A 16,046-nucleotide genomic window follows, 5' to 3' on the forward strand; every position below is an offset into this window, starting at 1 on the left:
TACTACTACTACTTCTACTACTACTACTACTACTACTACTACTACTACTACCTACTACTACTACTACTACTACTACTACTACTACTACTACTACTACTACTATAAGTAAATATTATAATATTGAACAATGAGACATTGAACTTTCAAAAGTCGATGTTGTTTTTGATGCGTTACATCAAATTTATATCGTGAACTTTCAAAACCGAGTTTCCAAGAGAATTTTCAAAGGAGTACACCTTTGCTGATGTTGTTTTTTAGTACAGAACAGAACAGAACAGAATTTTTATTACACGTAAACTATACAGTTTTTTGTGTTTCATATACATATTTTATAAATTACAATTACAATTATACAAATTCGTTTAGTAAGTTTATACTTAACGATTAGTTTACAGACATCAAGTATGAAGCTCATTCGGTTATTGAGTCCTTTAGTGTTAAATGAATGGGCGAAAATTAAACAGTCGTCTTTTGAAATACATGTATGTCATTTCACTGGACTTCTTATGTATATTTATTGTATTAACATATGATTAATTTTAACATTGACGTGATAAATGTAATTAAGAAATCAAAATTAGTTGCAAATGAAAATGTTCATTCAAGTGTCATGATTTTATCGGACTATTTTATTGCAGATAAATCAACTATTCCGCCCATTCTAATTCAGGGGCAGTAAACCCGTAGACAAACTGTACGTTAACGTCGTAATCGAATCAGCAACGTCCTTCTTACGTCTCCAAGTCAAGCAGATTTATCATTGTTTTGTTTTTCTACTGGTAGTGTTTCAAGTTTCATGTTTTATTTTCATCATGGCATATAATATGCATGTGATATCACAAAACAATGAAACACATATTAATTAACATCAAATAAAACAGTTAACAAACATGCCAAACACAAAAAAGAAAAGAAAAAAAGCTTTACTAAACAACATCAGTGAAAATATGAAGTAATAGGACACAATGTAATGGTATTGTAATTATGTACAGATCTTTTAGTAAATCGGAGCATGGAGAATGAGTCATCTGAATTTCAGTAAGATAGCTTTACAGAACAATGCCAACTTAATTAATTTAGATCTATTGTTACAGTTCAATACTTCATCTAATTTTAAAGAGTTTTGGGTGACGAATGTAATAAGGAACAATAGGTTTTTTACATATAATTGAAAAATGGTTACATTCAAGTAAGTAGTGAAATTCATCACCAATAACATTCCTAGTACATAACTGACATAATCTTTGGGTTCTCTCAATGTTCAAATGCCTGCCCTTTTCAATTGGCAAAGAATGGTTTGTGGTCCTAAATTTACAAAGTATTTTACTAAGGTTACTAGGTAACAAGTCAAGATAATCTTGAAAACAATGATTATTCTAAACATTCTATATACAAGACATTTGGGAGAGCTATCAACAGTACTAATCCAGTTTTGCAAGAATCAGTCATACAGTTTACTTTTAACAATTGACTTAAAATATCAAGGCTGATGACTAATTGACTTCTAAAATATGGGATTGACACTGTTTTTTTTTTTATTTTGATATATGCATGGGATTACGCTCGGTTATTTCGCCGAAACTAAAATTTAAAAAAAAAATCAACTGCAGATAGCCGATTTGTTGAATGATTCATCCTCATACAATTGTGGTAACTCGTACCTAAATCCATAACTCAGATAATCTCAATTCTACAAAGATTAATAAAGAGCAGCAGAACTCGGTGGTTCGTTCATTTAAGGACACCACACAGGGAAATTCTGCCTTAGGTTATGATTAGAGCTATACCCTGCTTCTTGTAATGTGCACCAGTGTATAGCACTGTCACGCGGTCCCTCCTTCACGTGTCTCCGGGAACGCGCTCAGATTGAAATTTCTATAATTACAGAATTCTTAAACTATATAGAACAGTATTGGAAAAAATTCTGTTTTGAAGCAGTACGCACTGCGGAGTGTGATGGTTTAAGTCAGAAATGAGATGAGTTCAGTTGAGTCGATAGCAAATCGGGACTACACACTAAACCTCTACTGCCTAGGTTCAATCTACGCCGTTCTTCTTTGTTTAAATATATTTCTTGTATACTTCCAGTGTACTTGGATTCATATATATATATATTAGTTTATATTCTGTATCATCTATAACTTACAATGTTTTCTAACAGACAAAGCATTGTGTCGCATGCTTTTACTTCCGTAAATTTCAAATATGGACGAGAAAGAAATGTTACTAAATTTTATTTCATGGTAAAATGTTCATAAATCACAACGAAACAACAACAACAAATAAATAACAAAAAATAAAACACAACTAATGAAAATGTAAGCGAATATGCATTTGTCCTATAAGTATCTAATTTTCAATACAAATATTTCGGAGCTACTTTTTCCGTGGCATATTGATGTGAGTAGTAAGCCGGAACAGTGAAGCTACTGTGCAAAAGATCGTAACGTGCTTCTGTCATGTGACCGTAACTTGTCAATGGGGATTGGGGAAAAGATGTCTGCAAATAGGATGCCGCAAAAGCAGGAGGAAGTGGGATTTCGTCCATTTCCCCGTTGATCTGTCGTTTCCACTTATTTCTTTTGTTCTGAAACCAGATCTTAATCTGGGTTTCGGACAAGTTAAGAGAAGCAGCTAGTCCCGACCTCTCCGCGCTTGACAAGTAGCGTTTCAAGTCAAACGCTGCCTCAAGCTTGTACACCTGATTTCTGGAAAACACAGTTCTTGTTTTCTTCTTCTTTGTTTTGAAAGGACTCGGAGACTGGTGGTAACTTTCACCCATAGAGTCTAAGCTTCTATCACTGTGAATAGACGCACCATAATGAACTTCCGGTTCCGGTGTGCTCCGATTGGAATGAAATCCACCATTAGTCTCGATGTGTTTTACGATTTTAGCCGTGTTTTCAGTATTTTCACTACCACTTGTCCTTACACAATTAGCTGTTTGCTGGACACATGGAACTGTTCTGTGGCCCCAGTGTACTGCCGGATGTACGAACGCGTCGTGGCTGGTAAGCGGATGTCGACCGGGGATCATGTACGGGCTGTGGAGGGCGGACCTAAGCGCGCCCGGAAGTGGCCTGTGGAGCGCGTGAATGTTTGAAGTGGCGGTCGGTGAGGGAAACTCATTCTCTGGTGTACTGCAAGCACGGGGACGCTCTATGCTCTCTTAAAAATGAAAGAAACATATAAACACATTGTTTTCTATCGACAATTCACTAACCATTGTTTTTACTCTTGAAAATAAACGTTTGTCTGTTGAAAGCTACAGCATGACATGGGCGAAGGCATGCACGTCTGTACTACTAGTATTCTTTTACAATTTTCAATAATAAAAATGAGCTTAAATGTCCCTATATATTTTAACTTAAAACGCTTAAATGGATTTTTGGTCTTGGACCAAATGTATGATTCTAAAATAACATTTAAATGGTGTTATTGTAACTGCTTACTGAATTCGGATGTTGACATTTTAAAAGTTTATATACGTTTACATATAATTTATTCAGCAATAAATGGTGTTGTTGTATCTGCCTATTGAATAGTTTGTTCTAAATGTTGACTTTCAACAGTTCATACAAATGGTTAAATCACAGTTTGTGAACATAGGGGTAAGCCAACCAACAGTATTTCTTGGAAGTTAGCAACAACAGTTCGTGAATGTAACATTGCGTGTGGAATTTAATCAAACTGAGACATTGAACTTAAACATTCCTCCATGAATTGTGAATGTAGAAGAAGCTTACCGAAATGTGAACATTCGTCTGCCTCCGTGCATGGTGCGTAATGGTGCACTGTGGTCGCGTGCAGGTGGGGAACTCTGGAATATTCTTCTGACTCGCACAACCCATGCGCTGCAGGTCGGGCAGTCGACTCTGTGTTGGTCAATGGCGAAGTTGACCTGTCGTCTGCTAGTGGTGCATTGTCATCTCCTCCATGAAGAATGCGGTTAATGGAGAAACTAAGCGGTTTATTGTTTTGGGTAGGCTTGACCGAACCACTTATCCCTTCAGCTTTTGAAGTCATTTTCAACACAGTTCAACCTCAGTGTTCACAAAATCATTTGAATATTATACTTTTGTGATTCTGAAAATATACTTTACTACAAATTAATTTTCTGACTGTTTAATTCAATATGTCTTGATTACTTAGTTATAAACAAGAACATTTGTCTACGAAGTTAAATATTCAGTCATTTAATACAACTTTCTTCTGTGATGCTTTTGCTAAACAACCATAGCATTTAATGATGACCACATCGGTTTCGCTAAATAATAAATACCAGTTTAGGTGTCAACAATTTGAAAGAATCGTTCTTATCGCAGTTTTGATCGAACCATTCAACCCTTATTTTGAAATGCATTGTGCGCTGATTGGTCATTCAAATTTGCTGGGTGTCGCTCCTTATTAGGCGGTAATTGACAAAATTAGTTATAATAATCAACCATTGATAATTGTCCAAGGATTAACCGGGCACCAATTAATATCAAATGCTTCAATTAAGTTAATTGTATACAATAAACAAAACAGGGGAAATGGAAGTTTTGACAGGAACTTTTGAAATGTTCCACTGTATCTGAAAGAGAATCTCGAAATGTTTTAGTGTGTCTTAAGGGGAAGTCTTGAGATATGGCACTGTATAATACATACTTTTTTAGAGGAAATTCTTGAAATGTGTCACTGTATCTTATATTGTTTGTTGAAGAGTTCCACTGTATCGTATAGGGAGGTCTTGAAATGTGGCACTGTATTTTATAGGGAAGTCTTGAAATGTGACACTGTATATTATAGGGAAGTTTTGAAATGTGTCACTGTGTTTTATAGGGAAGTCTTGAAATGTGACACTGTATCTTATAGGGGAGGTCTTGAAATGTGACACTGTATCTTTTAGGGGAGGTCTTGAAATGTGTCACTGTATCCTATAGGGTAGTCTTGAAATGTGACACTGTACTTTATAGGGAAGTTTTGAAAGGTTTCACAGTATCTTATAGGGACGTTTTGAAAGGTTTTATTGTATCTTTTAGGAAAGTGTTGACATGTGGCACTGTATTTTATAGGAGAGTCTTGAAATGTGACACTGTATCGTTTAGGGGAGGTCTTGAAATGTGTCACTGTATCCTATAGGGTAGTCTTGAAATGTGACACTGTATCTTTTAGGGGAGGTCTTGAAATGTGTCACTGTATATTATAGGGTAGTCTTGAAATGTGACACTGTATCTTTTAGGGGAGGTCTTGAAATGTGTCACTGTATCCTATAGGAAAGTCTTGAAATGTGACACTGTATCTTTTAGGGGAGGTCTTGAAATGTGTCACTGTATCCTATAGGGTAGTCTTGAAATGTGGCACTGTACTTTATAGGGAAGTTTTGAAAGGTTTCACAGTATCTTATAGGGACGTTTTGAAAGGTTTTATTGTATCTTTTAGGAAAGTGTTGACATGTGGCACTGTATTTTATAGGAGAGTCTTGAAATGTGACACTGTATCTTATATAGAAGTCTTGAAATGTGACACTGTATCCTATAGGGATCTCTTGAAATGTGGCACTGTATCATATATAGAAGTCTTGAAATGTGACACTGTATCTTATAGGGATCTCTTGAAATGTGGCACTGTATCTTATATAGAAGTCTTGAAATGTGACACTGTATCTTATAGGGATCTCTTGAAATTTGGCACTGTATCTTATATAGAAGTCTTGAAATGTGACACTGTATCCTATAGGGATCTCTTGAAATGTGGCACTGTATCTTATATAGAAGTCTTGAAATGTGACACTGTATCTTATAGGGATCTCTTGAAATGTGACACTGTATCTTATATGGAAGTCTTGAAATGTGACACTGTATCTTATTTGGAAGTCTTGAAATGTGACACTGTATCTTATATGGAAGTCTTGAAATGTGACACTATGTCTTATATGGAAGTCTTGAAATGTGATACTGTATATTATATGGAAGTCTTGAAATGTGGCACTGTATCTTATATGGAAGTCTTGAAATGTGACACTGTATCTTATAGGGAAGTCTGGAAATGTCTCACTGTATCCTATAGGGAACTGTTGAAATGTGGCACTGTATAGGAAGTCTTCTAATGTTCCACTGTGTTTTACATTCTCGTACACCTGAGCGACGATGCTTTGCGTACAACAAGCGTTATTTATCATCATTAATGTTTTTATGTGATACGATACTTTTGTACTACTAATGTGGAAATAAAATATAGTCATTTTCATTACTATCATGATTGGTTTTAAATTCATTAATTTCTGTTTTGATATTTTAACGAAATTAAAACAACGTACATAGCAAAAAATAAATATAATCTTATTTATGTTTACATTTTGTTCTCCGTGTTCTTTTTTCTTAAATTGGGGAAAAACATTCGTCACACACATTGTAGCTTTCAATATTAACACAGTTTCAATGTTTTGAAACTACATTTCAGTAAACAAACTGTCATTTGAACCCCTAATTTCTCCAGTTTTCTTCAATTATATATAATTACAATCGTTATTGCCATAAGAGATCTAATGAACATAAGAGAACAGAACATTCATTCGACGTTAGCAGAAACAGGTCCTCGTTACAACAATACGTATAGATACTAAACATGGAAAGTGACAAGTAATATTAATGGTATGTGTTCAATGTTAGGATAGGTCTCGTATTATATACAATATTATTTTAGGACAGATTTGTCACCAAAAGGGTTTTACTGGCACAATGTTCAAATATGTTCATAGCCAGGGCTAAACTAGCTATAAATAAGTTTGGCCAAATATGCTACAGTCTTAAAATTTGTTAAATTGCCTTTATATATATTTATTATCAAATCGTATTGACTCAGCGAATTTTATTGGATCAATCGTGGTCACATGACCATGTAATGGTTTTTATTACTTTCCTTTTCGGAATTTCGCAAAAAGTGTTCTTGACCTATTTATGTTTTTCAAATTATTAAATCAACATAAATTTAATCGTATCGTAATATGTACTTAAAATAGTATTTTAAAAGCCAAAAGGAACTTATTGCAAAATAATCTTTCTTCATTGTCAATTGATGTTGATTGTCAGTTAATTGAAAAAGAACTGAATGTCATCGGATCATTAAATTTGTGTACATTTTCAACACTTTTAAGGATCTAAATATATTAAAACTAGTCCTGGGGCGTGTTAACACCGCTTCCTCCCCATGTATTAAATGCAAGGATCTAGGTCGTGCTAACTCTAACTTGCAATTGATGAAAATGCCAAGATCGGAGTTTGATCACAAAACAATAGAAAGTGTTTCAAATGTTAAGTGATTGGTGTTTAAATCTGTGAGATACTGATCCGTTGCGAAAATGTCAATTTCCTTATAATGTTTGCATTTACTGCCAAAACCACCACCACCACCTCCAACACCGACACCACCGCCACCTTATCACAACCACTACCACTACCACCTATACTACTACCACTACCACTACTACTAATACGACTACTACTACTACTACTACAACAACAACTACTACTACTACTACTACTACTACTACTACTACTACTACTACTACTACTACTACTACTACTACTGCTACTACTGCTACTACTGCTACTGCTACTACTGCTACTACTGCTACTACTGCTACTACTACTACTACTACTACTACTGCTACTACTACTACTACTACTACTACTACTACTACCTACTACTACTACTACTACTACTACTACTACTACTACTACTACTACTACTATAAGTAAATATTATAATATTGAACAATGAGACATTGAACTTTCAAAAGTCGATGTTGTTTTTGATGCGTTACATCAAATTTATATCGTGAACTTTCAAAACCGAGTTTCCAAGAGAATTTTCAAAGGAGTACACCTTTGCTGATGTTGTTTTTTAGTACAGAACAGAACAGAACAGAATTTTTATTACACGTAAACTATACAGTTTTTTGTGTTTCATATACATATTTTATAAATTACAATTACAATTATACAAATTCGTTTAGTAAGTTTATACTTAACGATTAGTTTACAGACATCAAGTATGAAGCTCATTCGGTTATTGAGTCCTTTAGTGTTAAATGAATGGGCGAAAATTAAACAGTCGTCTTTTGAAATACATGTATGTCATTTCACTGGACTTCTTATGTATATTTATTGTATTAACATATGATTAATTTTAACATTGACGTGATAAATGTAATTAAGAAATCAAAATTAGTTGCAAATGAAAATGTTCATTCAAGTGTCATGATTTTATCGGACTATTTTATTGCAGATAAATCAACTATTCCGCCCATTCTAATTCAGGGGCAGTAAACCCGTAGACAAACTGTACGTTAACGTCGTAATCGAATCAGCAACGTCCTTCTTACGTCTCCAAGTCAAGCAGATTTATCATTGTTTTGTTTTTCTACTGGTAGTGTTTCAAGTTTCATGTTTTATTTTCATCATGGCATATAATATGCATGTGATATCACAAAACAATGAAACACATATTAATTAACATCAAATAAAACAGTTAACAAACATGCCAAACACAAAAAAGAAAAGAAAAAAAGCTTTACTAAACAACATCAGTGAAAATATGAAGTAATAGGACACAATGTAATGGTATTGTAATTATGTACAGATCTTTTAGTAAATCGGAGCATGGAGAATGAGTCATCTGAATTTCAGTAAGATAGCTTTACAGAACAATGCCAACTTAATTAATTTAGATCTATTGTTACAGTTCAATACTTCATCTAATTTTAAAGAGTTTTGGGTGACGAATGTAATAAGGAACAATAGGTTTTTTACATATAATTGAAAAATGGTTACATTCAAGTAAGTAGTGAAATTCATCACCAATAACATTCCTAGTACATAACTGACATAATCTTTGGGTTCTCTCAATGTTCAAATGCCTGCCCTTTTCAATTGGCAAAGAATGGTTTGTGGTCCTAAATTTACAAAGTATTTTACTAAGGTTACTAGGTAACAAGTCAAGATAATCTTGAAAACAATGATTATTCTAAACATTCTATATACAAGACATTTGGGAGAGCTATCAACAGTACTAATCCAGTTTTGCAAGAATCAGTCATACAGTTTACTTTTAACAATTGACTTAAAATATCAAGGCTGATGACTAATTGACTTCTAAAATATGGGATTGACACTGTTTTTTTTTTTATTTTGATATATGCATGGGATTACGCTCGGTTATTTCGCCGAAACTAAAATTTAAAAAAAAAATCAACTGCAGATAGCCGATTTGTTGAATGATTCATCCTCATACAATTGTGGTAACTCGTACCTAAATCCATAACTCAGATAATCTCAATTCTACAAAGATTAATAAAGAGCAGCAGAACTCGGTGGTTCGTTCATTTAAGGACACCACACAGGGAAATTCTGCCTTAGGTTATGATTAGAGCTATACCCTGCTTCTTGTAATGTGCACCAGTGTATAGCACTGTCACGCGGTCCCTCCTTCACGTGTCTCCGGGAACGCGCTCAGATTGAAATTTCTATAATTACAGAATTCTTAAACTATATAGAACAGTATTGGAAAAAATTCTGTTTTGAAGCAGTACGCACTGCGGAGTGTGATGGTTTAAGTCAGAAATGAGATGAGTTCAGTTGAGTCGATAGCAAATCGGGACTACACACTAAACCTCTACTGCCTAGGTTCAATCTACGCCGTTCTTCTTTGTTTAAATATATTTCTTGTATACTTCCAGTGTACTTGGATTCATATATATATATATTAGTTTATATTCTGTATCATCTATAACTTACAATGTTTTCTAACAGACAAAGCATTGTGTCGCATGCTTTTACTTCCGTAAATTTCAAATATGGACGAGAAAGAAATGTTACTAAATTTTATTTCATGGTAAAATGTTCATAAATCACAACGAAACAACAACAACAAATAAATAACAAAAAATAAAACACAACTAATGAAAATGTAAGCGAATATGCATTTGTCCTATAAGTATCTAATTTTCAATACAAATATTTCGGAGCTACTTTTTCCGTGGCATATTGATGTGAGTAGTAAGCCGGAACAGTGAAGCTACTGTGCAAAAGATCGTAACGTGCTTCTGTCATGTGACCGTAACTTGTCAATGGGGATTGGGGAAAAGATGTCTGCAAATAGGATGCCGCAAAAGCAGGAGGAAGTGGGATTTCGTCCATTTCCCCGTTGATCTGTCGTTTCCACTTATTTCTTTTGTTCTGAAACCAGATCTTAATCTGGGTTTCGGACAAGTTAAGAGAAGCAGCTAGTCCCGACCTCTCCGCGCTTGACAAGTAGCGTTTCAAGTCAAACGCTGCCTCAAGCTTGTACACCTGATTTCTGGAAAACACAGTTCTTGTTTTCTTCTTCTTTGTTTTGAAAGGACTCGGAGACTGGTGGTAACTTTCACCCATAGAGTCTAAGCTTCTATCACTGTGAATAGACGCACCATAATGAACTTCCGGTTCCGGTGTGCTCCGATTGGAATGAAATCCACCATTAGTCTCGATGTGTTTTACGATTTTAGCCGTGTTTTCAGTATTTTCACTACCACTTGTCCTTACACAATTAGCTGTTTGCTGGACACATGGAACTGTTCTGTGGCCCCAGTGTACTGCCGGATGTACGAACGCGTCGTGGCTGGTAAGCGGATGTCGACCGGGGATCATGTACGGGCTGTGGAGGGCGGACCTAAGCGCGCCCGGAAGTGGCCTGTGGAGCGCGTGAATGTTTGAAGTGGCGGTCGGTGAGGGAAACTCATTCTCTGGTGTACTGCAAGCACGGGGACGCTCTATGCTCTCTTAAAAATGAAAGAAACATATAAACACATTGTTTTCTATCGACAATTCACTAACCATTGTTTTTACTCTTGAAAATAAACGTTTGTCTGTTGAAAGCTACAGCATGACATGGGCGAAGGCATGCACGTCTGTACTACTAGTATTCTTTTACAATTTTCAATAATAAAAATGAGCTTAAATGTCCCTATATATTTTAACTTAAAACGCTTAAATGGATTTTTGGTCTTGGACCAAATGTATGATTCTAAAATAACATTTAAATGGTGTTATTGTAACTGCTTACTGAATTCGGATGCTGACATTTTAAAAGTTTATATACGTTTACATTTAATTTTTATTCAGCAATAAATGGTGTTGTTGTATCTGCGTGAATTGTGAATGTAGAAGAAGCTTACCGAAATGTGAACATCCGTCTGCCTCCGTGCATGGTGCGTAATGGTGCACTGTGGTCTCGTGCAGGTGGGGAACTCTGGAATATTCTTCTGACTCACGCAACCCATGCGCTGCAGGTCGGGCAGTCGACTCTGTGTTGGTCAATGGCGAAGTTGACCTGTCGTCTGCTAGTGGCGTATTGTCATCTCCTCCATGAAGAATGCGGTTAATGGAGAAACTAAGCGGTTTATTGTTGTGGGTAGGCTTGACCGAACCATTTATCCCTTCAGCTTTTGACGTCATTTTCAACACAGTTCAACCTCAGTGTTCACAAAATCATTTGAATATTATACTTTTGTGATTCTGAAAATATACTTTACTACAAATTTAATGTTCTGACTGTTTAATTCAATATGTCTTGAATACGTAGCTATAAACAATGATATTTTTCTACGAAGTTAAATATTCAGTCATTTAATACAACTTTCTTCTGTGATGCTTTTGCTAAACAACCATTGCATTTAATGATGACCACATCGGTTTCGCCAAATAATAAATACAAGTTAAGGTGTCAACAATTTGAAAGAATCGTTCTTATCGCAGTTTTGATCGAACCGTTCAAAATTTATTTTGAAATGCATTGTGCGCTGATTGGTTAATCAAAGATGCTGGGTGTCGCTCCTTATTAGGCGCTAATTGACAAAATTGGTTATAATCAGTCATTGATAATTGTCCAAGGATTAACCGGCCACCAATTAATATTAAATGCTTCAATTAAGTTAATTGTATACAATAAACAAAACAGGGGAAAGAGAAGTTTTGACATGTTCCACCATATCTTATAGAGAACTCTCGAAATGTTTCAGTGTATCTTATAGGGTAGTCTTGAAATATGGCACTTTTTTTAGAGGGAACTCTTGAAATGTTCCACTGTATCTTATAGTGACTGTTGAAATGTTCCACTGTATCCTATAGGGAAGTCTTGAAATGTGGCACTGTATTTTATAGGGACATTTTGAAATATTTCACAGTATGTCATAGGGAAGTCTTCAAATGTTTTATTGTATCTTTTAGGGAACTGTTGAAATGTGGCACTGTATCTTATAGGGTAGTTTTGAAATGTGGCACTGTATTTTATAGGGTAGTTTTGAAATGTGGCACTGTATTTTATAGGGTAGTTTTGAAATGTGGCACTGTATTTTATAGGGAAGTCTAGAAAGATGGCACTGTATTTTAGAGGGAAGTCTTGAAATGTGTCACTGTATCCTATAGGGAACTCTTGAAATGTGTCACTGTATCCTATAGGGAAGTCTTCAAATGTTCCTCTTTATTTTATACATTCTCGTACACCAGAGCGATGACGCTTTGCGTACAACAAGCGTAATTTATCATTATTAATGTTTTATTTGATACGAATACACTATGAGTCATACACATACGGTCGTGATATTTCGCATGCAATTCTAAAACGTATATATAGTGTACTACTAATGGGAAAATAAAGTCTAGTTATTGTCATTAATATCATGAATGAATATAAATACATTAATTTCTGTTTTGATATTTAAACAAAATCAAAACAAAGCAAAAAATAAATATTATCTTATTTATGTTTACATTTTGTTCTCTGTGTTCTTTTTTATATTAGAAAAATATTCGCCACACACGTTGTAGCTTTCAATATAAACACAGTTTCAATGTTTTGAAACTAAGTAAACAAACTGTCATTTGCACCCCTAATTTCTCCAGTTTTGTTCAATTATATATAATTACAATCGTTCTTACAGCCATTAAGAGATCTAATGAACATAAGAGAACAGAAAAGAACATTCATTTGACGTAAGCATAAACAGCTCCTCGTCACAACAATACGTATAGATAAAAAACATGGAAAGTGACATTTTGTTTTTTGTCGTGGTCATACGGTTTCGTCGTACCGATACATAAGAAGGGTGACGTTAATGACCCAAACAATTATAGAGGCATTACCTTAGTTAGTAATCTAGGAAAATTTTTACACGTGTGCTCACTAAAAGAGTCGAAAACTGGTTCGATGAAAATAACTTGCTGTCGGATGCCCAGTTTGGTTTTCGAAAGGGATCTAGTACAGAAGATGCAATATTTGTTTTACATCATGTTATCGAAAATGCCATTTTAAATAAGTTACGATTTAATACAATGCACATTTATAGAGATAAAAAGGCATTTGATTCTGTTTATAGGAATGCTCTGTGGTACAAACTTTTCAAAATAGGGTTGGATGGGAAACTACTTAAAATATTTAGAGCAATGTATTCTGTGGTAAAATCGTGTGTTAAACATTGCCGTCTCCGATTTCTTTGATATTTCTATTGATTTACGCGAAGGACAAAATAATTCACCGGTATTGCTTGCATTATTCCTAGAAGATCTAGAAGTGTTTCTACAACAGAACGTTGACTGTGGTATTAGCCTATACGATTTATTTATTATGATATTGTTTTTTGCAGACGATATGGTAATAATTGGAAACTCGGTAGAAGATTTACAAAGAAGTTTAGACCATTTTTACGATTATTGCCAAACGTCGGGCTTAGAAGTAAATATAGCCAAAACTAAGGTGGTAGTATTCCGTAAAAAAGGCTAATTGAACTTGGGTCTATAGTGGCGTACCACTTGAAGCAGTTGACAACTTTAACTATCTAGGCATAGTATTTAACCTTTACGGGCACTTTCGTTTTAAATAATCAATATGTCGTCGGTAATGCTCTAAAGGCTATGAACGTATTAACCAAAAACATTAACAAATATGACGTACCTTCGAAAATTGCACTTCAATTGTTTGACTCATTTGTAGGTTCGATCCTTAACTATGCGAGTTCTGTCTGGGGGTTTTCAAAATCGAAAAATATAGAAAGGATCCACCTAAAATTTTGCAAATCGCTTCTAGGAGTTAAGGAAAGTACATGAACAGCCGTTGTTTACGGAGAATTAGGGCGTTATCCAATATATATTAGCAGATACGTGTTAATTATTGAATATTGGTTCACAGTACAACAGTCTAATAATATTTTATTAAATTTGTTATACCGTAAATCAGTTGATTTAAGCGAGGAAGGCCTCACAACTTAGGCATCTAAAGTTAAATGTTGACTTGAGGAGAATGGATTTTTAGACGTCTTGGTTAATCCGGGGAAATAAAATGTCAAACTCTTTGCTCAAGTCTTTAAACAACGTTTAATCGATAGTTTTCTACAAAAGTGGCTTGCTGATATTGCCAACAGTGCGAAACTTAATATTCTATACTATCTGCACAGTACGTTTGGAATGGCTGAATATCTTAATTTATTATATAACAAAACAAATAGAAAATACCTTACTCAATTACGTGTATCAGCGCACAGTGTACGTTTTGAAACTGGTAGGTACGGACAAAACAGACTGCCAAGAAATGAAAGATTATGTTTATTATGTCATATACAGGACATTGAGGATGAATTTCATTTTGTTATAAGATTTTATTATTTCGATGACTTCCGTTCAAGTTTTATTAAAAAAGTATTTTTACATAAAACCCAGCATGTTTAAATTTACTCAACTAGTTAGTAGTAATAACAAAACAACTATAGTTAATTTATGTAATTTTTTGGTACAGGCAAATAATAGGAGAAACCTATTAATCAATGATATTGTTTAAGTCGTAACCGTATAATCACGGTTGTAACCACTAATCATCTGCATTTCCATAATGTATCTTAATAACTAGATAAACAGCTTCTTAAATCTATTATTATTCACAATATTGTTATACGTGAACATTCTCCATATTTCTTGAGCTATACTTGAATTGTTATTGATATTGGCTACCTTGTAACGATGATCACACGCATGAATATTTTGTATAATTATATATATATTTGTTTGACGAGATGCTTTGTTGCATAAGTCGAAATAAAATTCCGTTCTGTTCTGACAATTATAAGATAAGTTATATCAATGTTATATGTTTAATGTTAGGAAAGGTCTCGTATTATATGCAATATCATTTTTAGGATAGACGTGACACCAAAAGGGTTTTACTGGCACAATGTTCAAATGTGTTCATAGCCAGGGATAAACTAGCTATGAATAAGTGTGGCTAAATATACTATAGTCTTCAAATTTGTTAAATTGCTATATATATATATATATATATATATATATATATATATATATATATATATATATATATATATATAATATATATATATTCATTATCAAATAGTATTGACTCGGCGATTTTTATTGGATTAAACGTGGTCATATGACCATATAATGGTTTTTATTACTTTCCTTTTCGGAATTTCGTAAAAAGTGTGCTTGACCTATTTATGTTATTCAAATTATTAAATAAAAATAAATTCAATCGTACCGTAATATGTATTTAAAACTAGTATTTTATAAGCCAAATAGAAACTTATTGCAAAATAATCTTTCTTCATTGTCAGTTGATGTTGATTGTCAGTTAATTGAAAAAGAACTGAATGTCAACGGATCATTTAATTTGTGTACATTTTCAACACTTTTAAGGATCTAAATATATTAAAAATTGTCCTGGGGCGTGTTAATACCGCTTCCTCCCCAAGCATTAAATGCAAGGATCTAGGTCGTGCTAACTCTGACTTGCAATTAAGGAAAATGCCAAGATCGGAGTTTGATCACAAAACAATAGAAATTGTTTAAAATGTTAAGTGATTGGTATTTAAATCTGTGAGATACTGATCCGTTGCGAAAATGTCAATTTCCTCATAATATTTGCATTTACTGGCACAACCAAAACCAGCACCACCAGCACCTCCAACACCGACACCACCGCCACCACCACCACCATTACCACTACCACTACCACTTCTA

General features: G+C 34.2%; 2 protein-coding genes across 2 annotated transcripts; both read right to left on the reverse strand.

Moving 5' to 3' along the window:
* Positions 1 to 2,356: 2,356 nt before the first annotated feature.
* LOC128210804 (homeobox protein ceh-30-like) lies at positions 2,357 to 4,026 on the reverse strand. Its single transcript, XM_052915157.1, has 2 exons — positions 3,747 to 4,026; positions 2,357 to 3,168 (listed from the first exon to the last, which is right to left on the reverse strand). Exons 1-2 carry the CDS (start codon positions 4,024 to 4,026, stop codon positions 2,357 to 2,359), a joined length of 1,092 nt encoding a protein of 363 aa, XP_052771117.1.
* Positions 4,027 to 9,989: 5,963 nt separating this feature from the next.
* On the reverse strand, positions 9,990 to 11,477 carry LOC128210805 (homeobox protein ceh-30-like). The gene is made up of 2 exons (XM_052915158.1): positions 11,198 to 11,477; positions 9,990 to 10,801 (listed from the first exon to the last, which is right to left on the reverse strand). Exons 1-2 carry the CDS (start codon positions 11,475 to 11,477, stop codon positions 9,990 to 9,992), a joined length of 1,092 nt encoding a protein of 363 aa, XP_052771118.1.
* Positions 11,478 to 16,046: the final 4,569 nt, after the last annotated feature.

This window comes from Mya arenaria, chromosome 12 (assembly GCF_026914265.1).
Source record: "Mya arenaria isolate MELC-2E11 chromosome 12, ASM2691426v1".
Taxonomy (NCBI): domain Eukaryota; kingdom Metazoa; phylum Mollusca; class Bivalvia; order Myida; family Myidae; genus Mya; species Mya arenaria.